Source organism: Oncorhynchus kisutch, linkage group LG11 (assembly GCF_002021735.2).
Source record: "Oncorhynchus kisutch isolate 150728-3 linkage group LG11, Okis_V2, whole genome shotgun sequence".
Lineage (NCBI taxonomy): Eukaryota > Metazoa > Chordata > Actinopteri > Salmoniformes > Salmonidae > Oncorhynchus > Oncorhynchus kisutch.
The window spans coordinates 36,223,833-36,251,388 of record NC_034184.2 but is presented as its reverse complement, the minus strand read 5'-3'; the positions used below and the strand labels follow the sequence as shown (position 1 = coordinate 36,251,388).

The 27,556-nt window shown below is 41.9% G+C and overlaps 1 protein-coding gene across 1 annotated transcript in view; it reads left to right on the top strand.

Moving 5' to 3' along the window:
* The first annotated feature begins 797 nt into the window (after positions 1–797).
* The window catches only part of LOC109899725 (SH3 and PX domain-containing protein 2A-like), an 84,438-nt gene continuing 57,679 nt past the window's right edge, over positions 798–27,556 (top strand). The window contains exons 1-5 of the mRNA XM_020495193.2: positions 798–1,255; positions 5,846–5,926; positions 19,658–19,733; positions 20,592–20,668; positions 22,215–22,306. Coding sequence (XP_020350782.1) covers positions 1,184–1,255; positions 5,846–5,926; positions 19,658–19,733; positions 20,592–20,668; positions 22,215–22,306 — 398 coding nt within the window. The 5' untranslated portion in view covers positions 798–1,183. The remainder of the gene's footprint in view (positions 1,256–5,845; positions 5,927–19,657; positions 19,734–20,591; positions 20,669–22,214; positions 22,307–27,556) is intronic.

Genomic DNA, 27,556 nt, shown 5'->3' with positions numbered 1-27,556 from the left:
ACCCAAGCAGAACAGTTGAAACTGGAGCAGCAGCACATCCAGGTGGACTGGGGAGAGCAAAGAGTAATCAGGCCAGGTAGTCCTGAGGCATGGTCCTAGGGCTCAGGTCCTCCTCCGAGAGAAAGAAAGAATTAGAGAGAGCATACTTAAATTCACACAGGACACCGGAATTTTAAAAAACTCAGACAGGACGATCACGTCAGTGAGTAGGGAAGGAATGGAAGAACACCAGTAAGCCAGTGACTCAGCCCCTGTAATAGGGTTAGAGGCAGAGAATCCCAGTAGAGAGAGGGGAACCGGCCAGGCAGAGACAGCAAAGGCAGTTTGTTGCTCCAGTGCCTTTCTATTCACCTTCACACTCTTGGACCAGACTACACTCAATCATAGGACCTACTGAAGAGATGAGTCTTCAATAAAGACTTAAAGGTCGAGACCGAGTCTGAGTCTCTCACATGGGTAGGCAGACCATTCCATAAAAATTGAGCTCTATAGGAGAAAGCCCTGCCTCCAGCTGTTTGCTTCGAAATTCTAGGGACAGTTAGGAGGCCTGAGTCTTGTGACCATAGCGTAAGTGTAGGTATGTACGGCAGGACATACATAATGACTCCAACCTAAGTGTATGTAAACTTCCCGCCTGTAGGTGTAGGAGTAGTTGGTGGTGCACTTATTAATATTATTACAATTTTGCATCATCATTTTTATTTTTTGTATCACAAAATGTAAGGGGACTGAACACATATTACCTCGGCTTGCACGAACAAAATGTGCTCACACCATGATACCGAAGAAGAACAGAAGGTCCAACCTACTTTTCTTCCAAGGAGGGCTGAAGCTGAGCAGTGCTCTGCATTATGCGCTCGCGAATCCGCCATCCTCCCTCTGTTCAGTGTGTTGTTCACAGTTTTTCTTGCTCAGCAATAATAACCGGCGACTGGAAGCTGGCAACTTGCATTGATTGTATGTATGTAGTGGATCTGAGCGCTCCAATACGTGCATTGCTACGTCAAATTTTACTTGACAAACATGGAGGTTTATTTTGGCCTACATTGTCTTTATAGGGAGATTTGAGCTTTGATAGCTTGACCTGCTGAAACGTTATTTTTTGACAATAAGAGGAGCCCCCACATTACTCATTTTCTGCCAGCTGGATTACAGGATTGTATGATAACTTTTTAAATTCAAGATGCAGGTCCGAACGGTCCTTGAAGTGAAAGTTATGGATGTGCAGAAGAAGCGGAATCCATCTAAACATTACGTGAGTACTCTATTTGTCTCTGCCAGTGCCAGACACTTGGCTTGTGCTTCATGATCATAAACAATGCACTGAAGTTTCGTCTGAGCTATTACTGTCAATACGTGCACAGGTTTATTATTTTCTTTATTCTACTTTTGTGGTCATTCTTCTGTCAATAAGTAAGAACCTCAGTTATCCATATTGTAGACTTAATGCGCTGGGACAAGTGGGAACAATGCTTGTCTCTATGGAGGAAAATAAATTAGTCCACCAGGTCCAATAGGATTAATTAAGCAGAGAGAGGATCAATGTAACCAGTCCTCCCCGAGGTCGCTAAGCCCAGTGCAAATCCTTCCCCCTGGGGTGTCACATTAGGAGATGCTGCTAGCCTGGGAAGTCCAGTGAGGAAAACATACAACAAATCTCATTGTCTATGAGCTAAGACACTGAAAAATGCTTATCCTGTTTTATAGAGAGGAAAGAAGCAAACAGTATTTTGTGTCCAAGGTTCCAGTGTGACTTCCTTGCACGGGCAAGAGAGGGACACTGGACACAAGAACTGGGAGAGCCCTTGGAAACTACAGTACTACCGCTGAACTTGGCGATAGGTCCAAAAAGAAATGTTGTTAAAATGACAAAGTGATCTATACTATATATGAATCAAATGGGACAATGACAAGTATTGACAACCCTTTGTTTCACTTGCCTTGGATAAAGTCCTATGTCCTTTAGCTTTTAGCTACTAAGAATACGTAATAACAGTATCCACATACCCTAGCTTTAATGGCAGGCGTTTTGCTTAATATCCTGCCATCATGGAGATATTTTGTGACAAAGTCTTGAGAATTTGATAGTCATGCAGATATTATGCTGACTTGCATGCAGAGTGATGTGGATATGGTCAGATACCATGTTGGATTTTATTGCAAGTTTGCAACCCATTATTATTTTAAAGGAATGTGATTCTTTTTTTTTTCTTTTTTTTTTACAAATGTGTGATCTTAATTTGATCACCCTGTTCCAGGAGAACATTCCTGAAATGCAGGGAATGTAAAACATGTAGTGTATTTCAGGTTTAAAAAGGCATCTGAAGTTTGGAATTTCAGATGCTGATTGATTTTCCCTTATGAAAAATGTATCTATTATTCACATTTTCTGTTGCTGCAGTATTATTTTCCTACTGTATCAAACTGGCTCAAATTAAAATCCTACATCTGTATTGTACATTCAGCAGTACCATGTTGGGCCCAAAACAGTGCCATAATAAATATACTAAATGTATGTCATACGAACAAATGAGGTGTCTGAACTAGAGGTCGACCGATTATGATTTTTCAACACTGATATCGATTATTGGAGGACCAAAAAAAAGCTGATAGCGATTAATCGGCCGATTTAAAAAAATATATGTATTTGTAATAATGACAATTACAACAATACTGAATGAACACTTATTTTAACTTAATATAATACACCAATAAAATCAATTTAGCCTCAAATAAAATGAAACATGTTCAATTTGGTTTAAATAATGCAAAAACAAAGTGTTGGAGAAGAAAGTAAAAGTGCAATATGTGCCATGTAAAAAAGCTAACATTTAAGTTCCTTGCGCAGAACATGAGAACATATGAAAGCTGGTGGTTCCTTTTAACAGGAATATTGAAGACTCCTGTTAAAAGGAACCACCAGCTTTCATATGTTCTCATGTTCTGCGCAAGGAACTTAAATGTTAGCTTTTTTACATGGCACATATTGCACTTTTACAGGTAAGAAGTTTTAAGTTGTAGTTATTATAGGAATTATAGGACAATTTCTCTCTATACGATTTGTATTTCATATACCTTTGACTATTGGATCTTCTTATAGGCCCTCTCCTCGCCCCTACCTGGGCTCGAACCAGGAACACATCAACAACAGCCACCCTCGAAGCAGCATTACCCATCGCTCCACAAAAAAACACGAAAGTGCTGTTTGAATGAATGCTTATGAGCCTGCTGTTGCCTACCATCGCTCAGTCAGACTGCTCTATCAAATCATAGACTTAATTTTAATATAATAACACCCAGAAATAACACCCAGACCATTAATATGGTCGAATACGGAAACGATCATCTCGAAAACAAGACGTTTATTCTTTCAGTGAAATACGGAACCGTTATGTATTTTATCTAACGGGTGGCATCCATAAGTCTAAATATTCCTGTTACATTGCACAACCTTCAATGTTATGTCATAATTAAGTACAATTCTGGCAAATTAGGTGGCCCAAACTGTTGCATATACACTGACTCTGCGTGCAATGAACGCAAGAGAAGTGACACAATTTCACCTGGTTAATATTGCCTGCTAACCTGGATTTCTTTTAGCTAAATATGCAGGTTTAAAAATATATACTTCTGTGTATTGATTTTAAGAAAGGCATTGATGTTTATGGTTAGGTACAGTCGTGCAACGATTGTGATTTTTTCACAAATGCGCTTTTGTTAAATCATCCCCCGTTTGGCGAAGTTGGCCATCTTTGTTAGGAAGAAATAGTCTTCAAATAGTCTTCAGAGTTCGCAACGAGCCAGGTTAGCGGGCAATATTAACTAAATATGCAGGTTTAAAAATATATACTTGTGTAGTGATTTTAAGAAAGGCATTGATGTTTATGGTCAGGTACACATTGGAGCAAAACATATTTTTCGCGAATACGCACCGCATCGATTATATGGAACGCAGGACACGCTAGATAAACTAGTAATATCATCAACCATGTGTAGTTAACTAGTGATTATGATTGATTGTTTTTTATAAGATAAGTTTAATGCTAGCTAGCAACTTACCTTGGCTTCTTACTACATTCGCGTAACAGGCAGTCTCCTTGTGGAGTGCAATGTAATCGGGTGGTTAGAGAGTTGGACTAGTTAACTGTAACACGGAACCCAAACCGGCTGCGCTCGTGCGCCATCGTGCACTATCGTGCATAAATTTATTTTGCCCCCCCCCACACCAAACACGACACACAGGTTAAAATATCAAAACAAACTGAACCAATTACATTAATTTTTGGACAGGTCGAAAATCATTAAACATGTATGGCAATTTAGCTAGTTAGCTTGCACTTGCTAGCTAACGTTAATTTGTCCTATTTAGCTAGCTTGCTGTTGCTAGCTAATTTGTCCTGGGATATAAACATTGACTTGTTATTTTACCTGAAATGCACAAGAACCTCTACTCCGACAATTAATCCACACATAAAACGGCCAACCAAATAGTTTCTAGTCATTTCTCCTCCTTCCAGGCTTTTTCATCGTTTAACTTATATGGTGATCACATCTAATTGTATTACCACAACTACCGGCAAAACAGTTCGTCTTTCAGTCACCCTCGTGGGTATAACCAATGAGGAGATGGCACGTGGGTACCTGCTTCTATAAACCAATAAGGAGATGGGAGAGGCAGGACTTTCAGAGCGATCTGCGTCAGAAATAGGAATGAGTTCTATTTTAGCCCTTGGTGTCGCAGACGCTCGTTGACGTGTCACGTCTGGTCAACATGTAAGGTTGCAAGATTGAATCCCCGAGCTGACATGGTAAAAATCTGTCATTCTGCCCCTGAACAAGGCAGTTAACCCACCGTTCCTAGGCCGTCATTGAAAATAAGAATGTGTTCTTAACTGACTTGCCTAGTTAAATAAAGGATAAATAAAGGTGTAAAAAAATAAATAAATAACGATTTCCGATTGTTATGAAAAATTGAAATCGGCCCTAATTAATCGGCCATTCCGATTAATCGGTCAACCTCTAGTCTGAACTGACATTACCATGAACTGCACAGCTCAAAATGTACTCTCTATGCATTCTCGTAGACATGCTCAAAGGGTACTGTATTTACCACACTTTAAGACACTGTTTTCGAAACCCATTATCCAAGGCATTTGGTCATGCCGTCAGCACTCAATTAACTGCACAGGAACTTGTTCCACCCTGCAGCACATTGTTTCTGTGGGTGAACTATGATGTAAAATCAAGACTTGATTTTATGTAGGACATTTACATTTTTACAGATTGTAGCCATGTGTAACAACACTCAAAACTCACATGCAAATGCAGAACAATAGCATATGTTTCTGCAGAAGAAGAAAGGGTGTGCCCAAGTGTTTGTGGCACATAGTGAGTGCCAGGGAGAGCTCCCACTCTAGCCATATAGTTATAGCCAACAGCCCCCTGTGGAATCTATGCCATGGCTGTAGACTAGAGTCTGACAAAACAAGATTGTAAAATACTTGGAAATGTAACCTAACTAGCTGGAGTTACTATCAAAGTAAGAGGCAATGAAGTGTAAATATTGGATTATTTCCTTGAGTTGTTTGAATTTCAAACCCAGAATAAAGTGGCAAATGGTTAAAACCTGTTGACCCCCTCTATGACCCCACACAGGATTCAAATGAGGTGTGTGCTGACAGACAGGCCTAATGAGTTAACTTGACCTCTACTGACCTCTTGAAGTTTAGTCTGAAGGGAATGCTCTATGTAAGTTTGGGGACAGTCAAAACGAAGTGATATTATGTGTCTTTGATGAATGGGACTTTGTTGTTAATAAGTCTTCCTTGTGTGTTTTCTTCCGTAGGTGTACCTCATCAATGTCACATACTCTGACTCCACCTCTCATGTCATCTACAGGAGATACAGCACTTTTTTCGATCTCCAGGTAAGTTTCACCATAGAACAATGATGTAGAACCATTCCCCAGTATATGTTTGATCATGCACTCAATCATCTTAAACTTATAGTAAGGTGAACTTGCATTAAAAACAGTGAATCTGTATGCTATAGCATCTCACAGAGCTATTTTTCTTACCATGCATACATTTCCTCACTCACCCTTTCTCAACCCTGTCCATGGAGGTTCAATGGATTTCCTATCAAACTGACCTGCTGCCCTCTAAATGGATGATAATACTTATGATATATTGCAATATGTTGCAAAAAACATTGCTATGAGGTTCTCTATGAGATGAGACCAACATAAATGTTTTTGTGATGGCCATCTGCTGCTCAATGGGGAGTCAAACCTCAATGCTCTCAGTGTATTTCCCACAACATTATGTTTCAATCAGGGGAAGCCCCAACATTGAAGACCACTGGTTCCTGACTGAAGTAGGGAAAATCCCATTGCACACGTGTCATACGTCCTGCAGACTAGTCGTGAGAGAGGAAAGAATTACCTCAGGCTGAGAGATTGGCTGTGGGGTGAAGTTGCCCCTTAATCGGTTGGAGGGACTTCAATGCCCTCGAGGGAAACTTCTTGGGCTTCTGATCCCAAACATTCCAATTGAAACCCATAAAGACACATAAGGAGAGCCCACCACAGCTCTGAACAGGGTGGGCTCTCCGGTCTCTGTAATGGTAGGAAGAAAATGTGGATGTATGTGCATAAATCGGCATCAAGTCTCTGTGAAACCCTGTCTGATACTCTCTCATTACACTTTAATTACATTGCATTTCACAGTTGGAAGAGGCTCTTATCCTTTTTTATATTTTACTGGGCAAGTCAGTTAAGAACAAATTCTTATTTACAATGACAGCCTAGGAACAGTGGGTTAACTGCCTTCAGGGGCAGAACAACAGATTTTTTACCTTGTCAGCTCAGGGATTTGATCTTGCAACCTCCAACGCGCTAACCACTAGGCTACCTGCCACCACTAGGCTACCTGCTGCTGCCTCAAAAGTGAGGTAGATAGGTCAGACAACCACATTATGGCCAGTAAAACCTTGCTATGTCCAGCCAGACTGTATTACAGGTCTCATGACCGTGATGAATACCGCAGAGGAAACCCTTTGTTCCAGGGGCACTTGGTAATAGCCAGGAAAATTCTGCTGTCCTGCTCTGTTTGATGGAAACATAGCGTCTCCCCTGTCTCTGTGTCTGTAAATATTAGTCTTGTCCAGAGATCACTGCTGCTGGCTCTGGCTCACTGTCTGTGCTAATCAGTGAGGAGAAACGGTCAACAGCTGTCCACACATGGAATGGGTGGAGATACTGCCTTTTACAAGTCCCTTATAGGTCTTTGAACATAGTCATACTGTATGGTCCATTAATCAGTTACGGTGTTGTTTAGTCATCATATTGAATGCACTGGCTGAAAGTATATGATACAGATGTATAGTTTATCATTGTGGGACCAGGTACAGCAACAAGGGCAGAGTCATTGGATGATCCACGAAATGGATTCTCCACGTGTCACTCACAACCATGATTATAACATTACAGCTAACAGGGTTAGTTATCGTCACCAACATCTCCAAATCCTCATCTGAACAATGTTTTGTGTTTTTCCGGAACCAGTTAAGTTTAAAGCTTGATTCTATTGTAGCCCAATTTGAGAATGTTACGTTCACACAGGCTTGGTGTTTCGTATTTTATTAGGATCCCCATTAGCTGACGCAATAGCAGCTGCTACTCTTGCTGGTGTGCTTTATAGATCTGTTGATGAAAACACTGAACACTGATGGAGTGATTGAGTGTCCTGGAAGTCATTCTTCCAGGCCAGTGACATTTGCAACCTCCATGGGGTATAGCATCCAGCTGAGGAGACGGCATGCCCAATCCCAACATGCACTGGATGGAATGAAGGGGAAGTCATGATCAGGAATGAGGGAAGGCCACTGGGGAGTGAAATGACCACCAAAGATGATGAAAGAGAGAGATAAGGGCCGCCAAACCCTCCCATAACCCAGGTGACGCTGGGCCAATTGTGCTATGGGATTATGGGATTCCTGGTCACGGCCGGTTGTAACATTATGAGATGTTATTGTACTTATTTAGTGCTACTAATGTTGACGAAATCTAGCAATAGTTAGTGTACATGATCCACTCCTTAATTCCTCTCTATTCTATGAAATCTTCTAGTGGCTCATCTGATCACTCTTCATTTCTTGTTTTCTGCTAAGTAGAAACAAACCCTGTTTGTTTGAGTTAGTGTTTGTGCCATGGTGCCAACAAACACCTACAGTTCATTTGAAGCTCATCTCTGTTCTCTGCCCTTTAAGCTCAATCACACTGTTCAGATAGATGCTTGCAGGGAACAGGAACATGCTTTGCACTCTCTGGCTCGCCAAGGAATCATAATATACTTTATTAAGAAATAATTACATCTCAGCTCAATACTTTGTGGATGGTGTGTAGACAGTTGTAACGTGAAGCCGCACTTTTTCATGTGTTTATGAAATTGCCTGTCATAGTTTGTTGTCTGTTTTCAAGATGCAGTAGCTCCTGACAGCTAGCTGTGTAGTATTGTTAGCCAGTGTTTACTAGCTTAGCTAGTGATTTCTATTTAAGATGAAGTATGGTGATGGTTTACATACACTTACTCCTAATGTTGCCAAACTCTCTAGCACACATCAGAGCTCTTTAGTGCTCCTCAGGAATGCAATCATAAATCACTAGAAACATTTTTTTCAAATCAGCTTGACTCTTCCCTCATCTTTTGCTGAGTGTAAAACACATAAGTCATCACATTTCTCACCAGTTCCTGAAATGTAGCTCAATAAAGGCTTTAATATTGTTAGGTGTAAAATGATGCTGAGCATTCCTACAACATCATTTTAGGTGTGTGGCTGAGGGAAATGGTTTGACACAAAAATGTTGAGCTACGCAGAAATTACCCTGAGTCAAACAGAGATTCTACCCTAAATAAACTTCCCCACTCCACACCCTTGGATCACAGAAGACATAACACAGAGATCATGACATTCCACTGGGGGATTGTGGCATATGCAAGTTGGCCCCCTTTCCCTTCACTCTCCACTTGGAAGGAAACTCCTCTACAGGTCCCATAGTTGCCTTATTTTTGGGATGAGGCATTGGAGCAGAATCAGATCATCTCAGAGTTACAGAGTTACACATGGAATAAACAAAACATACAGTCAATAATACAGCAGAACAAAAGAAAACAAAAAGTCTATATACAGTGAGTGCAATTGAGGTAAGGAAATAAATAGGCCATGGTGGCGAAGTAAATACAATATAGCAATTAAACACTGGAATGGTAGATTGGCAGAAGATGAATGTGCAGGTAGGGATACTGGGGTGCAAAATAAATAAATAAATAGATACCAGTATGAGGGTGAGGTAGGTAGATAGATGGGCTATGTACAGGTGCAGTGATCTGTAAGCTGCTCTGACAGCTGGTGCTTAAAGCTAGTGAGGGAGATGTGAGTCTCCAGCTTCAGAGATTTTTGCAATTCGTTCCAGTCATGGGCAGCAGAGAACTGGAAGGAAAGACGACCAAAGGGGGAATTGGCTTTGGGGGTGACCAGTGAGATATACCTGCTGGAGCGCATGCTACGAGTGGGTGCTGCTATGGTGGTCAGTGAGCTGAGATAAGGCTTGGCTTTACCTAGCAGAGACTTGTAGATAACCTGTAGCCAGTGGGTTTGGCGACGAGTATGAAGCGAGGGCCAACCAATGAGAGCGTACAGGTCGCAATGGTGGGTAGTGTATGGGGCTTTGGTGACAAAACGGATTGCACTGTGATAGACTGCATCCAGTTTGTTGAGTAGAGTGTTGGAGGCTATTTTATAGATGACATCATCGAAGTCGAGGATCGGTAGGATGGTCAGTTTTACGATGGTATGTTTGGCAGCATGAGTGAAGGATGCTTTGTTGCGATATAGGAAGCCGATTCTAGATTTAATTTTGGATTGGAGATGCTTAATGTGAGTCTGGAAGGAGAGTTTACAGTCTAACTAGACACCCAGGAATGGCAACAGGCAGGTGTGAGTGCATCTGCACGCACAGTGAGGCGAAGACTTTTGGAGGATGGCCTGGTGTCAAGAAGGGCAGCAAAGAAGCCATTTCTCTCCAGGAAAAACATCAGGGACAGACTGATATTCTGCAAAAGGTACAGGGATTGGACGGCTGAGGACTGGGGTAAAGTAATTTTCTCTGATGAATACCCTTTCCGATTGTTTGGGGCATCTGGAAAAAAGCTTGTACGGAGAAGACAAGGTGAGCGCTACCATCAGTCCTGTGTCATGCCAACAGTAAATCATCTGGAGACCATTCATGTGTGGAGTTGCTTCTCAGCCAAGGGAGTGGGCTCACTCACAAATTTGCCTAAAAATACAGCCATGAATAAAGAATGGTACCAACACATCCTCCGAGAGCAACTTCTCCCAACCATCCAGGAACAGTTTGGTGACGAACAATGCCTTTTCCAGCATGATGGAGCACCTTGCAATAAGGGAAAAGTGATAACTAAGTGGCTCGGGGAACAAAATATTGATATTTTGGGTCCATGGCCAGGAAACTCCCCAGAACATAATCCCATTGAGAACTTGTGGTCAATCCTCAAGAGGCAGGTGGACAAACAAAAGCCCACAAATTCTGACAAACTCCAAGCATTGATTATGCAATAATGGGCTGCCATCAGTCAGGATGTGGCCCAGAAGTTAATGGACAGCATGCCAGGGCGGATTGCAGAGGTCTTTAAAAAGAAGGGTCAACACTTCAAATATTGACTCTTTGCATCAACTTCATGTAATTGTCAATAAAAGCCTTTGCCACTTATGAAATGCTTGTAATTATACTTCAGTATTCCATAGTAACATCTGACAAAAACATCTAAAGACACTGAAGCAGCAAACTTTGTGCATCCCTGAGCCGACAAGGTTAAAATCTGTCGTTCTGCCCCTGATCAAGGAAGTTAACTCACTGTTCCCCGGTAAGCAGTCATTGTAAATAAGAATTTGTTCTTAACTGACTTGCCTATTTCAATAAAGGTAAAAAAAACAAACAAACATGGAATTCCGTTTTTTCCCACCCTTTTTCTGTCAAAAAGCTGAACAGTACTCGCTGTCTCTTTCTGTCTCCCTCTCTCCCTCCTCTCTTTGGGTTTATGTTTTTGTATGCCTGTGCTTCAGATATGCTTTTTATGGTAAAGTAAAAATATACTTGAGTAGCCTAGTCATTGACTTTTGGCAATCATTTCAGTTAGGGAGTAATGTAAAATATAATACATAGCTGTTTGAATTTAATGTCAAAACACACAACAGCTCATGGTCCTCCTGGAATTAGATTTTTTTTTTTTCAATGGAGGAATGTAGTCTGAGAAATGCTCAAGCTGTGTATGCAACTGGTTCACCTCTGATGCTCACAGGCAATGTGTATTGGAAGGGATTTCAAATTTTTCTTTGCCCAGCATACACCCCTACAACCAGACATGCTTTATCTACTCATTTGCTGGATGCAGAGTTCAACAGAGTGCAAGTGAAGGTCAAGCAAATCATAGCGAAAGCAAACTGTATTGCAATCATCTCTGATGGGTGGCCGAATGGTCGTGGGCAAGGACTATTTAACTACATCATCTCCACCCCTCAACCAGTATTCTACAAGAGTACAGACACAAAGAACAACAGACACATTGGTCTCTACATTGTAGATGAGATGAAGGCAGTCATCTATGACCTTGGACCACAGAAGGTATTTGTGCTGGTGACAGACAATGCTGCGAACATGAAGGCTGCTTGGTCTAAAGTGAAGGAGTCCTACCCTCACATCACACCCACTGGCTGTGCTGCTCATGCATTGATTTAGTTCCTCAAGGACATCATAGCACCGAAAACAATGGATACACTCTACAAGAGAGCCAAGGAAATGGTTAGGTATGTGAATGGTCATCAAGTTATAGCAGCAATGTACCTCACCAAGTAAAGTGAGAAGACTAAGAGCATCACATTGAAGCTGCCCAGCAACACCCGTTGGGGTGGTGTTGTCATCATGTTTGACAGTCTCCTGGAGCAGCGTAGATGTTGGACCCTAAGTATGCTGGCAAGAGCATCCTGTCTGGTGCAGAGATCAACAAGGCCTATGGTGTCATCACTACCGTGTCTCGCCACCCTGGCCTGGATGAAGGCAAGGTTCTTGGCAGTCTGGCGAAGTACACTTCCAAGAAAGAGCTTTGGGATGGAGATGCAATATGGCAGTCGTGCCAATATAATCAGCCACCTTGTGGAAGGGACATTGTGGATCGGAGGCTTTTTCCCCTATTGCCTCCATCATCCTGCAAATCCCACCAACATCAGCCACCTCAGCGTGCAACTGGTCCTTGTTTGGGAACACACACCAAAGCATGCAACAAGATGACCAATACAAGAGTTGTAAAATTGGTGGCCATCTGGGAAAATGTTAGGCTTTTTGAACCTGACAACGAGCCATCCTCAACAAGGTTGGAAAGTGACAGTGAAGATGAGGCCTTAGAGCCGGATGTTTAAGAGGTAGACATTGAGGAGGTCCAGGGAGAAGACATGGAAGCTTGAGAGGAAGACATCCAAAGCTTTAGTTTATAGGTTATCATTTTACAGATATGTTGAAAATGTTTTTGGGAGATGCGACAGATCATTGGGGATCATTCAATATACCCTTTCTTTTGTTGTTCAGTGAAATCGTCCCATGTGAAGAGTCATCTCGTTTAATTAAAGTTAAATTCGTAACAAGATGGCGCCGGAGTGGAAGGCAGATGTTTTATGTGCCCCCAACTGATTGTGTTTATTTGTTCGCTTGTCTTCGTTGTTTGTAACTAATTTTTTTACTAATTTTGTACATGATATTGCCTCTATCGTCTCTTATGACCGAAAATAACTTCTAGACATCAGGACTGCGATTACTCACCACGGACTAGCAGAATCCTTTTTCTTCTTTCACGAGCCCGAAGCAGAGGATAGGGCTCCCTTGGGATCAGGCCCTGACCCCAGTGATACGCGTGAAGAAGAAGCATAGAAAGAGAGGCCAAAGAGCGGGAGGTCTTCTGAGAAATTGGAGGCGATCGAATAAACTCCCACTTCCCTCAATTCTGATAGCAAACATGCAATCTTTGGACAGTAAAATTGACGAGTTACTGGGAAGATTGAACTACCAATGGGACATTAAAAACTGTAACATCTTTTGCTTCACTGAGTCATGGCTGAACAATGGCAATATCAACATACAGCTGGCTGGTTATGTGATGTACCGGCAGGATAGAACAGCAGCGTCTGGTAAGACAAGGGACGGCGGTCTATGTATTTTTGTAAACAACAGCTGGTGCACGATATCTAAGGAAGTCTCGAACTCGCCTGAGGTAGAGTTTCTAATGATAAGCTGTAGACCACACTACCTAGCGAGAGAGTTTTAATCTGTATTCTTTGTAGCTGTTTACATACCACCCAACTCAGAGGCTGGCACCAAGTAGCGTTGAATGAGCTGTATTCCACCATAAGCAAACAAGAAAACGCTTACCAAGAGGTGGCGCTCCTAGTAGCCGGGGACTTTAATGCAGGGAAAGTTAAATCATTTTACCAAATTTCTATCAGCATGTTAAATGTGCAACCAGAGGGAAATGAACTCTGGACAACCTATACTCCACACACAGAGATGCATACAATGCTCTCCCTTGCCCTCCATTTGGCAAATCTGACCATTATTCCATCCTCTTGATTCCTGCTTACAAGCAAAAATTAAAGCAGGAAGCACCCGTGACCAGATCAATAAAAAAGTGGTCAGATGAATCAGATGCTAAGCTGTCTTGCTAGCACAGATTGGAATATGATCCAGGATTCCTCCAATGGCATTGAGGAGTACACCACATCTGTCATTGGCTTCATCAATAAGTGCATCAATGATGTTGTCCCCACAGTGACTCGAAGCACTCACGTCTGTATCCATGAAGTGCTTTGAAAGGCTGGTCATGGCTCACATCAACACCATCATCCCAGAAACCCTAGACCCACTCCAATTTGCATACCGCCCCAACAGATCCACAGATGATGCAGTCTCTATTTTACTCCACACGGCCCTTTCCCACCTAGACAAAATGAACACCTGTGCTATTCATTGACTAAAACGCAGCGTTCAACACCATAGTGCCTTCAAAGCTCATCAATAAGCTAAGGACCCTGGGACTAAACACTTCCCTCTGCAACTGGATCCTGTACTGATGGGCCGCCCCCGGGTGGTAAGGGTAGGTAACAACACATCCGCCACGCTGATCCTCAACACAGGGGCCCCTCAGGGGTGCATGCTCAGTCCCCTCCTGTACTCCCTGTTCACTCATGACTGCACGGCAAGGCAGGACACTTAACACCATCATTAAACTTGCAGATGACACAACAGTGGAAGGCCTGATCAGCGACAACTACGAGACAGCCTATATATAGGGAAAAGGTGGCCGTGAGACCTGGCTGAGACCTGGCTGTGTGGTGCCAGGACAACAACCTCTCCCTCAACGTGATCAAGACAAAGGCATTGTCTACAGGAAACAGAGGACCGAGCATGCCTCCATTCTCATGTATGGGGCTGCAGTGGAGCAGTTTGAGAGCTTCAAGTTCCTTGGTATCCACATCACCAACAAACTAACATGATCCAAGCACACCATGACAATCGTGAAGCGGGCACGACAAAACCTATTCCCCCTCAGGAGACTGAAAAGATTTGGCATGGGTCCTCAGATCCTCAAAAGGTTCTACAGCTGCACCATGGAGAGCATCCTGACTGGTTGCATCACTGCCTGGTATGGCAACTGCTCGGCCACTGACTGCAAGGCACTACAGAAGGTAGTGCTAATGGCCCAGTACATTACTGGGGCCAAGTTTCCCGCTATCCAAGACCTCTATACCAGGCGGTGTCAGAGGAAGGCCCTAAAAATTGTCGAAGACTCCAGCCACCCTAGTCATAGACTGTTCTCTCTGCTACCACATGGCAAGCGGTACCGGAGCGCCAAGTCTAGGTCCAAGAGGCTTCTTAACAGATTCTATCCCCAAAATCAAGGTTTCATAATTCATTTCGTACTTAGTGCAACCACCTCTGGCAAGGATAACAGCATGGAGTCTTTTCCTGTAATGTTTGACAAGGTTAAGGAACACATTTGGAGGTATTTTGGACCATTCCTCTATGCAGATTCTTTCAAGATCCATCACATTCTTGGGTTTGCGCTTATCAACTGCCCTCTTCCACTCAGCCCACAGGTTTTCGATTGGATTGAGGTCAAGCGACTGAGATGGCCATGGCAGAACATTGATTTTGTTGTCACAGAACCATTTCTGTATGGATCTTGAGGTATGTTTCTGGTCATTGTCTATGGAAAGTCCCAGCCTTCTGGCAGAGGCAACCAGATTGTCAGCCAAAATTGCCTGATACTTGGTATAATTCATTATGCCATCAATCTTAACCAGTGCCCCTGGACCTCTGGAATTAAAACAGCCCCAAAATATCACTGACACCCCTCCATATTTCACTGTGGGTATGAGATGCCTCTCCTTGTATGCATCTCTGTTTCGACGCCAAACATGCCGATGCTGTATCTGACCAAAACATTCAATTTTGGTCTCATCTGACCAGATCACCTTCTTCCAGTCATAATTTAAATGACGTTTGGCAAACCCCAAGCACTTGCATCTGTGTCTTGGGGTCAGAAAGGGCTTTCTTCTGGCAACCCTTCCAAAGAGCCTGTGGATGTGGAGGTGGCATCTGATGGTGCTTTTTGAAACCTGGTGACCCCAAGACACCACCAAGGCCTGCAATTCTTTCACAGCATTTCTTGGGGATTTTGTTGCTTCTCTCACTATCCTCCTCCCTATCCTGGGGGGCAAAATGTCCTCTATCCGTGAGGTTTTCAACTGTTCCATATCTTTTGAATTTTCTAATAATTGCCCTGACAGTGCTCAGTGGTATATTCAATCGTTTGTGGATCTTCTTGTAGCCATTACCAGATTTATGAAGGTCTATGACCATCTGTCTCTTTTGAGACAGATCACCGACCATTTTGAATCCCACCGTACCTTCACTATGCAATCTTGTTTACGAGCTGGTCATGGGTGCACCTCAGCCACGCTCAAAGTCCTAAACGATATCATAACCGCCATCGATAAGAGACAATACTGTGCAGCCGTCTTCATTGACCTGGCCAAGGCCTTCAACTCTTACAATCAATGCATTCTTATCGGCAGACTCAACAGGCTTGGTTTCTCAAATGACTGCCTCGCCTGCCTCACCAACTACTTCTCAGACAGAGTTCAGCGTGTCAAATCGGAAGGCCTGTTGTCCGGACCACTGGCAGTCTCTATGGGGGTGCCACAGGGTTCAATTCTCGGGCCAACTCTTTTCTCTGTATACATCAATGACATCGCTCTGGAACGAATTGCAAAAATCACTGAAACTGGCGTCTTATATCTCCCTCACAACTAGTAATTTAACCATTTTATTCGTATTTATGGATAACAAGTTTGTTTTTAAGGCACATGGAAGTTCACATTTTCCAGATATATTTTCTTCCAAAAAACGCATTTAGATAAAAATGAAGATTATGTTCAAATGCTTCTCCTGTGAAGTAATGTTGTGCTGCACATGCCTAGTCACTTATGTTGGACCCTGATATGGCTATACATAAGGACAACTCAATGAATGGTATTTTTTCTTCTGAAATAGACTACATTTTCTTCATATCATATTTCTTTAGACGAGTCTAAAATAAATAATGGATTTATTGTGATGGTTTAGACTATATTAAATTGATTTATTAGACTGTTTTAAAAATGTTGTTGTTCCAAAGGTCTGCATCAGTGGCTTGTAAGCTATGAGTGGAAGCCAGGAGATGCTAAATGTATTTATGTTAATTAACAGTCAATTACCATGAGACCAGCAGTGATTTGCTTGACAATCACTGGCTCACAAAATGTCATGACCGCCACAGCCCTAGTACCCGGATCTGCCCGAAATCAGAAATATCTTCCTCCATTAGTAAATCCATTAGATCCTCTCTGTCTGTCACTCGCTCCCTGCGCGCTGCTCGCTCTGCATGCGCTCTGCTCATGGCGGCTCTGGGTCTTCGAGTATCCATAGCATCAGCTCCATTTGAGCTGCTTAATGACGAGACATGAGAGAGCAGTTAGCTGTTAGCTCCTTGTCATCACTCTAAACTCAGATTTTCTGTTAAGTAATCTCTCTCCCCACCCTAACCCGATGTATAATGTCGGTCTCTGGTCAGGTAGCAGAGCTCTACCTCAAAGGATGAGAATGAGCGCATTCCATTTTCCAAGGAGAGGGAAACACCAATGTCCAAAAGAGATTTAAAGTTTCAGCAACAGCAGTAGAGAAATAGAATTTAAAAAAAACTTTAGCTGGAAACTCTCTCATGACCTGATGAAGATCCAACTCTGATCTACATTTAGCATTTTTTGTGCATCTGAATAAATCACCAGTTGCGGACATTTTTCTTTCTTTAACCCTCTCAAACAACCAAACCAGATATAACGGCTCTGCCCATATTAGCCTGGGACTGTTTATGCACCTGGTTCCTTTGGCCACTTTGGCCTTGGCAGTCCCCTGGCCTAGATACGTATGTGATTTTGGGCTTACTGTTCACAGCATCAGTCCCTCTCCAGAGCATATCTGGAACAAGGCAGGGCAGGGCAGGACCACATCTGGAGCTGAGCAGGATTGTTACTGTAGGTCTCCAATGTGCATTGGTTTACTTTAGCACACTGTAATGATTTATTAGACCAGGAAACTCTAAAGTCGGTGAGCGGGACGCAAGCAGATACACACTTGACACTTAGGCATGCCCATGTTCGCACACTTACCAATTAATGCACTCATCTATTCATGCACACGACACGCCAGATGCAGTTATGAACACAGACACAAACAGTACCAGTCAAAAGTTTGGACACACCTGCTCATTCAAGGCTTTTTCTTTATTTTTACTATTTTCTACATTGTAGAATAATAGTGAAGACATCAAAACTATTAAATAATACATATGGAATCATGTAGGAATCAAAAAAGTGTTAAACAAATCAAAATATATTTTGTATTTGAGATTATTCAAAGTAGCCACCCTTTGCCTTGATGACAGCTTTGCACACTCTTGGCATTCTCTCAACCAGCTTCACCTGGAATACTTTTCCAACTGTCTTGAAGGAGTTCCCACATATGCTTAGCATTTGCTGGCTGCTTTTCCTTCACTCTGTGGTCCAACTCATCCCAAACCATCTCAATTGGGTTGAGGTTGGGTGATTGTGGAGGCCAGGTCATCTGACGGAGCACTCCATCAGTCTCCTTCTTGGTAAAATAGCCCTTACACCACCTGAAGGTTTGTTGGGTCATTGTTCTGTTGAAAAATAAATGATAGTCCCACTAAGCGCAGACCAGATGCGATGGCGTATCGCTGCAGAATTCTGTTGTAGACATGCTGGTTAATTGTGCCTTGAATTCTAAATAGATTACAGACAGTGTCACCAGCAAAGTACCATCACACCTCCTCCTCCATGCTTCACGGTGGGAACCACACATGCAGTGATCATCCGTTCACCTACTCTGCGTCTCAGAAAGACACGGTGATTAGAAAAAAAATCTCAAATTTGGACAGGTTTCTACTGTTCTAATGTCCATTGCTCGTGTTTCTTGGCCCAAGCCAAGTCTCTTCCTCTTATTGGTGTCCTTTAGTAGTGGTTTCTTTGCAGCAATTCGACCATGAAGGCCTGATTCACGCAGTCTCCTCTGAACAGTTGATGTTGATATGTGTCTGTTCACTCTGTGAAGCATTTATTTGGGCTTCAATTTCTGAGGTTCTGGTAACTAATGAATTTATCCTCTTCAGCCGACTATTCTACTGTGTAGAAAATAGTAAAATTAAGAAAAACCCTTGAATGAGTAGGTATGTCCAAACTTTTGACTCGTACTGTACGTACACACACAGCCAAATACACGTGAGCAAACTTGCAGGCATCCACACATGTACAGCAGAATGATTGTATTTGTGATCTTGTCATAAAATATCACTTGATACAGAATGCCCACTGGGCACAGTCAATTCAACGTCTATTCAATTTCATTGACATAACTTGGAAACAACGTTGATTCAACCCGTGTGTACCCATTGGGTGGCCTCTCCTAAATGCACACCTGTTGCCCTAACTCAATTATAGTATTGGGTTACTCCATTTTACTCAGTGAAACTCTTCATGCGATTAGGCTACCTACACTAATAGACACAGATTCAGATGACTGTTGTGAGTGACATAAGAGATCAAAGTGGGCCTGTGTCTGGTGACTGGTACGTAGTAGCTCTTCAGAGTCTGGATATACAGCCCACATTTGTAGTAATTTAATTGGGAGGTTGTCTGTAAGAGGTCAGGACCACCAAGTGCTTCTCTTTCCAATGATCTCATCTACATTCCTCCACTTTGAGCTCCCTTGGCTTTGTCTGTCACATAACTATCAAATATACTTTATTACCACTAGTAATCGATTTAAGTTTGAAATAACATTGACCATACAAATAAACAAACATAGCACGTAGGACTGTATTCATTCAAACTGTTATCTTGATGTTTGCCACAAGTGTCCATCCTTTAGATTTAGAAGACAAAAGTTAAGATATCCATTGCGTTCTTTTATTTTCAGATGCAGATCCTGGACAAGTTCCCAGTGGAGGGAGGGCAGAAGGACCCCAAAAAGAGAATAATTCCCTTCTTACCAGGTGAGCATGCTGACAAAAACTGGTTTAATCATCGTTGTTTCCACGTCATTTCAATCCAAAAAATGTATGTGATGACATTTAATCAATGTGAAAAACGGATTTGATTTGCAAAAAGTCATCAACGTACTGGTCATTTTTTCTTTAAACTTTTAACCTAAATCCAATGATGTGGTGTTTTTGTTGTTGGTGTTGATTTCACACTCCAATCCACGTTATTAGAAAACTGAAACAAATGTAAATCAAAACTAGATGTTGAACAGCTGCATTTTAGAGGTGGTGGTTTGACACCACATTGAAACAAAATGCAATGAAATGCAAGAACACACAGAAAGGACCTGCTTCTCTATCATTTGGTCTGTTCTAACATAGCACATTTCTAGTTTTTCCACTGTTCCAGCTGGCTGAATAAGGCTGTGGTGTGCTTGTAGCATGGCAGTAGGAGGCTAATTTGATAACCTCAGCATGCCCCAGAGGAGTGAAGAGTGCCATTGTCAGAGAGCTGCACAGCACTCAAACGTCTGGATAGTATTGTTTACACCACCCTGTAAAACCTACCCAGGGAGTGGGCTCTATGCACTTCCTCACTCTAAAATAAACAGTCGTCTTACTGTTATCATGACAGACAGAGAGACAGAAAGACAGACACACTCACACATATTTTACATTTGTATTTTTCATGAAATCTTGTCTCGAGTACCACATACTATTTAGAATAGGCCTACTACATAACATGTCAGACCGTTTCTTAAAAAGTCCACTGCTGAATGCCTGGGTCTGGGCTAGTGTTATGCCACCTGGTGGTACTTTTAGAAATAGCACATTCAATGACAACTCAAAAGTTCTATATCTCTTTTACAGGTAAACTCTTATTTCGGCGAAGTCAAGTCAGAGACGTGGCTGTGAAAAGGTTGAAGCATCTTAATGACTACTGCAGAGTAAGAACCAAGTATCTTGTTTTTGTCTTTGCTGTAAATGATGTACTGCTTGCTGCTTTAAAGGCCAACTGCTCTTGAACTCTTCCCACCTGTGAACACACAAACGAGACACCCATGTCAAACCACACCCTGAAACCAACCCACGTTTGAATTCAGTCATGGCCGCTAGCATTTCTCAATGAACCAAATCTTGAACTGAGGCCAAATCAGGAAGTGCAGTCACCCTTCACTGAATGGCAAGAAGTCTTTTTTATTACTTATAGCCTACTAAGTAGCCACATCTCACACGGTCCAGTCATTTCTTTAATAAATTGTTTAGTTTGAATGTCTTTGGAGCATGTTTTATCCACCAGCAGCATTCACTGGAAAGTCTAGCTGCTATCTGCTCTTACAGTATGTAATTTCCTTATATAGTGGGTTTATATAGAAAACCGGAGAAATAGACGTAAGAGATCATCTATAGGTGCACACAGTTCAAACACAGGATGCGTAGAACGGAATGATTCAGCATGTGAGATGGAGAAATGAACTCAGCTGGTCACCTGACCTCATTTGTTTCAGGCTTTCTGGGATCTGGGACACTTGGTGGCTTGCCAAGTGTGGCAGTAATCACACTTTTTTTTTTATTGTGGAAAAACCGAAACCTGCCATGTGAGCTGTGAATGCAGAGCCTTGTGACATAAAATGCTGAGTCTGAAAGAGTAAAGTTCCAACATGTAATTATCAGATTTACACCAAATATAAAGACTGTATGTCCCTAATTCAGTATCATATGCATCATATTCATTGTGTATGCAAATGGTTTATTTCGAAAGTACTTTTCAAAGCAGACACAGTTGTAGTCCTGTCAGAAAGGGCTCTGATCCCTCTTCCTTCCCCTTCTCGTCTTCCATACCTCCCCTTCAACCTCTGAGCCGCTGAGTAACAGGGCCTTACTGTAAACCAGGGTTCCCCAACTGGTGGTTCGCGGGCCGAATTTGGCCCGTGGGTGATTTTTATTTTCCTCCAGGTTTTCTTAGCAAAATAAATAACTAAATATGTATGTTTTTTAAGAAATGTATTTGTTGGACATAAAAGACTAAAATACCAGAAAAAGTATTCCCAAAGTATTCCCAAGCATCATAGAGAGATAGACACACATGTGATCATATTCAAATGTAAGCAAGGTTTGAAATTATTAGATTTGAGTCAAATATTATATCTGTTTGGGCTTTTTGCGGTGAATTTGCAGTCTACAAATAATTTGTAATTATGTTTCGGTCCCCTGACCATCCTTTCAAGAAATAATCATCCCTTGGTTGATGATCCTAGTTGATGATCTGGTGAACTCACACACACACACAGTCCTTTTGTGATATAGTGGAAGGCTTCCACATATGGAGTCAGTCAGTTGATGAAATTCAGGGTACATGTGACCACATTAGCTGATAGTTATCTTGATGATGTGTTATGAAGTCTTGTCATTGTGAATAATCATTATACCATTTCACAATTATAATATTTTCCATCACTCTCCTTCTCGCCCTCCTTCCCTCTCTCCTTCTAGGCTGTGATGAGGCTCCCTAACCAGATCTCCCAGAGTGAGGAGGTGCTGAGTTTCTTTGAAACCAAGGCTGAGGACATCAACCCTCCTAAAGAGTGAGTTTCATTTACCTGGCGATCTCTCCCTACAGTAGTCACTGAATAATAACACATGGTTATCTCACATATTGTCAGGTTTTAAAGGGCATCTATTTCTCAATTTCTTGCTTTTTACCAGGTTCTTCATGTTGTACTTTTCAGTTGTACTTTAAGGTATCAAACACTGCCCCCAAGTACAACAATAAACATGTTTAATTTAGGTTAATATGATTATACAAAGCACATGTTTTATTTGCTCGTGTGTGTGTGTGTGGATGTGTCAGAGCACTGGCAGCTGGTGCAGACGTCTCTCACACACACTGAAATGTATTGATCTCCAAGTGACCTCATGTCACATAGATGATGGATGGTCAACCAGTCTCTGGGCTTTTATTAATGATGATACATGGGAGGTGACATCTGATCCCAGCGCAGTGCTTATTGTTCAATGGTATTATGGTGGTTAAGTTCAGGTCAGGCAAGGCATTACTATAATGAATTTATCATCCTCAGATTTATACCAGTAGGGTTTGGTATTTGATGTCAATGGACATTTGATAAGTGGAAACTTACATCTGCATTTAGTAATTTTTTTCTCTGTAGATTTGGCCATGTGTTGTAGGTTATTGTCCTGCTGAAAAGTGAATTCCTCTCCCAGTGTCAAGTGTAAAGCATACTGAAGCAGGTTTTTGTCCAGGATTTTGCCTGTGCTTAGCTCCATCCCATTCCTTTTCATCATTAAAACATCCTACTCTTTGCCTATGTCAAGCATACCATGATGCAGCCACCACCATGCTTGAAAATAAGCAGACAACCACTGGGCACAGATGTCAATTCAACGTCTATTCCACATTGGTTCAACATAATTTCATTGATTCAACCAGTGTGTGCCCAGTGGGCAGTTAAACATTGATGTGTTGTGTTGGATTTTCCCCAAAAGTATATTCCTTTGGTGTGCTTTTAAGCAGTATTACGTTAGTGCCTTGTTGCATACAGGATTCATGTTTTGGAATATTTGATTCTGTATATTTGTATTCTTCTTTTCATTATGTCATTTAGGTAGGTCATTATTGTGGAGTCACTTCGATGTTGATCCATCCTCAGTTTTATCCCTTTACAGCCATTCAATTCTGTAGCTGTTTTAAAATCACCTTCCTTCCTGTCCTGCAGCTCAGTTCAGAAGGACGACTGTATCTTTGTTGTGTCTGGGTGTTTTACGATAACATCCACAGCATGATTATTAACTTGACCATGCTTAAAGAAATATAAAATGTCTGATTTGCGAGAGGTACCAGGATTCTTGACTAAATGTAGTTGCTAAATTGTCCAATATAATTGTCCCAATACAATTTCCATTTTAATCCTTTAGCCTCAATGGAGAGGGGTGAAATGTCCGTCTTGAAGCATAGAAATCCAATGTCCAGTGTTTGATTCAATTAGAAAAATAGTAATACCTTTATTTGTCATTCTTCTGTTTACAAAAATGAATTTTGATCATTAAACTAAAGAAACAAACAGCATGGTTAACATGGTCTGGTATGGTCAAAAGACTTAATTGGAATTGAAAAACTGGATTGTTTGGAAAGATGCATAACCAAGGAACAAAGGACTCACGCGACCTCAAGACTACAGCGTAGAAAAGAAACACTTTGGTATGTAAAAGTAGTCTAACAAGTGCACACACTTTTTGATGGATTAATGGTTACATTTAAGTGTATGGCTACATTCATCATGCATACGTACAAAGTAATGGAACGTTTTCTATTGGAGTGACTTATTTGGACAATGGATTGAATGCATAGAATCCGATTTCCAATCTCCGCTGCCTAATTCTTTGAATTGTGAATATGAATTATATAGTGACACTGTTAAAAGGAGAGCAGCGCACCAGAGCGCTTATTGATCCATGTTCATGGTTGCATATTGAAATATAGGTATTATTCTGATAGCCTATTGAGGGAAGATGGTGGAAGAGAATTATTCCAGTGCACATGGTTCTAGTGGAGGTGCCTTTATCAGAAAAGGACTTGGAAGGAGAAAGTTTCCCAAATGCGCAAATCCAGAAGGTGTAAACTGGGAAAGCTGACTCACAAAATGGACATATGGTTACTGATCTGATGACTGACAATAAGAATATTCAAGTTGTAAAAAAGAAATGTTGAATGGATTCAAATAATTTATTGATTCCTATCATCACATGATACATGAGGATGAAATAAAAAAATGATATGTTGAATTGGTATGAACCCAAATGGCAGCATATTAAGACATTTCTAGTTCTGTGTCCCAATGGATCTCAGGTGCAGCCCCAGCACCAGAGAAACCTGATGAATGCACTGATGAGAAAGATGACCTTAAACCTACTGACAGTGTGTCCCAATCCTCCAGCCGCAGGTCTAACAGGAGTTCACGCTCAGGTGTATCCTCCACATCCTCAGCCTGCATCCGACCAGAGGCTGAAAGAGCAGCATTAATAATAACGTCTGCTGCTCTCAAGTTCAAACACCATTTAGAGGATAAGGAGGAAGAATTAAACCAACAAAAGATGGAACTGAGGAAAAGAAGGGAGACTCTAGAGCTGCAAACTGAAATAGCAAGAAAGAAAGGCCAACTCAACAACAATAGATAGCATGAATGACTGCTTTGAGCAAATTGTAGAGAGATACAGGATCTTAGACCTTGCATTTCACATAGGGCAGAGGGGCACATCTGCCAGACATGTATTAAGTGTGCGTCCCAAAGAAGGACCCCAATTCATTGAGCACATTGACATTCAAACAGCCCAGGGCTCACAGTGTTTCAGCTCAATCAGAACAGTCAGGACACAGTGTGATTCAGACAGCAGCTCATGGAGAGCACACTGCTGCACAAGACTCTAACCCAAGTCTGCAGGCCTATACAGGACAAGGCACCTCTGTGCTGACCAACTCAGGTCCACGGGGAGAACAGACAAGACTTTCCAATTCACAGGACGGTGCTCAGGACATTTCAAAGGAAAAAATAGAAAAAATATAGGAAAAATTGGAAAACCCTCTCATCACCGTTCTCCAAACCTCCAGATGAGCTTCAATGCCATACAACTCTGGTTTTGTGGCCTCCAGCTGCTCTTAAATGCAAGTAAAACTAAATGCATGCTCTTCAACCGATCGCTGCCTGCACCTGCCCGCCCATCCAGCATCACTACTCTGGACGGTTCTGATTTAGAATATGTGGACAACTACAAATACCTAGGTGTCTGGTTAGACTGTAAACTCTCCTAATCTCTAATCCAAAATTAAATCTAGAATCGGCTTCCTATTTCGCAAAACAAAGCATCCTTCACTCATGCTGCCAAACATACACTCGTAAAACTGACTATTCTACCGATCCTTGACTTCGGCAATGTAATTGATAAAATAACCTTCAACTCTCTACTTAGCAGATTGGATGCATTCTATCACAGTGCCATCCTTTTTGTCACCAAAGCCCCATATACTACCCACCACTGTGACCTGTATGCTCTCGTTGGCTGGACCTCTCTTCATATTCGTCGCCAAACCCACTGGCTCCAGTTCATCTATAAGTCTTTGCTAGGTAAAGCCCCGCCTTATCTCAGCTCACTGGTCACCATAGCAGCACCCACCCATAGCACACGCTCTAGCAGGTATATTTCACTGGTCACCCCCAAAGCCTATTCCTCCTTTGGCTGCCAATGACCTTTTCTTCCAGTTCTCTGCTGCCAAAGACTGGAACGAATTGCAAAAATCACTGAAGCTGGAGACTCATATCTCCCTCACTAACTTTAAGCATCAGCTGTCAGAGCAGCTCACAGATCACTGCACCTGTACATAGCCCATCTGTAAATAACCCTTCCAACTATCTCATCCCCATATATTTTGTAATTTTTTAAAATGCTCCTTTGCACCCCAGTATCTCTACTTGCACATTCATTTTCTGCACATCTATCACTCCAGTGTTTAATTGCTAAATTGTAATTACTTCGCCACTACGACCTATTTATTGCCTTACCTCCCTAATCTTACCTCATTTGCACACGCTGTATTTAGATTTTTTTCCTATTGTTTTATTGACTATAAGTTTGTTTATTCCACGTGTAACTCTGTGTTGTTGTTTGTGTTGCACTGCTTTGCTTTATATTGGCCAGGTCGCAGTTGTTAATGAGAACATGTTCTCAACTGGCCTACCTGGTTAAATAAAGGTGAAATAAAAAATATATAAGAATATAAAAAAAAGACAGAATTAAGTTACTGCTATGTTAGTCAAACAGCAACATCATTCCTTTCTGCCATCCAGAGACATAGAATGTATTTTAATCATACTTTGTAACGCAACAAAATGTGAACAAATCCAAAGGGTGCCCACTGTATTTGTTGTAGTCATATGCACATTTTTAAGACTGAAAGCATCTGGACTGTTGCAATTGCCTTCCCTCCACTGCCCTCTTTTGGTTTAGTAACCTTAATGCACCACTCAAGCAGTATACAGAAACCAGAAATACAGGAGCTTTACTTCCACAAGAGGGAGCCACCTAATATGTTTCTGAACAAGGGTTTTACAGTAACACAATACATCGAGTGACGCACAGAACATACAATAAGTTGGAGTTTGAGTAAATGTAGGCCAAAAAGCAGATATGCTGAGTTCTGACATTGAGCTAACAAACTCATCTAACCATAGTACTATACTGAAGAAAAGTATAAACTCAACATGTAAAGTGTTCGTCCCATGTTTCATGAGCTGAAATAAAAGATCTTCCATACACACTTATTTCTCTCATATTTTGCGCACACATTTGTTTACATCCTTTGCCAAGATAATCCATCCACCTGACAGGTGTGGCATATCAAGAAGCCGATTAAACAGCATGGTCATTACACAGGTGCACCTTGTGCTGGGGACAATAAAAGGCCACAAAATGTGCGGTTTTGTCACACAACACAATGCCACAGATGTCTCAAGTTGAGGGAGTGTGCCACTGGCATGCTGACTATAGGAATATCCACCATTTCTCTACCATAAGCCACCTCAAACGTTGTTTTAGCGAATTTGGCAGTACATCCAACCAGCCTGACAATCGCAGACCACGTGTAACCACGCCAGCACAGGACCTTCACATCTGGCTTCTTCACCTGCGGGATCATCTGAGACCAGCCACCCGGACAGCTGATGAAACTGAGGAGTATTTCTGTCTGTAATAAAGCCCTTTTGTGGGGACAAACTCATTCTGATTGGCTGGGCCTGGCTCCCCAGTGAGTAGGCCTGTCTCCC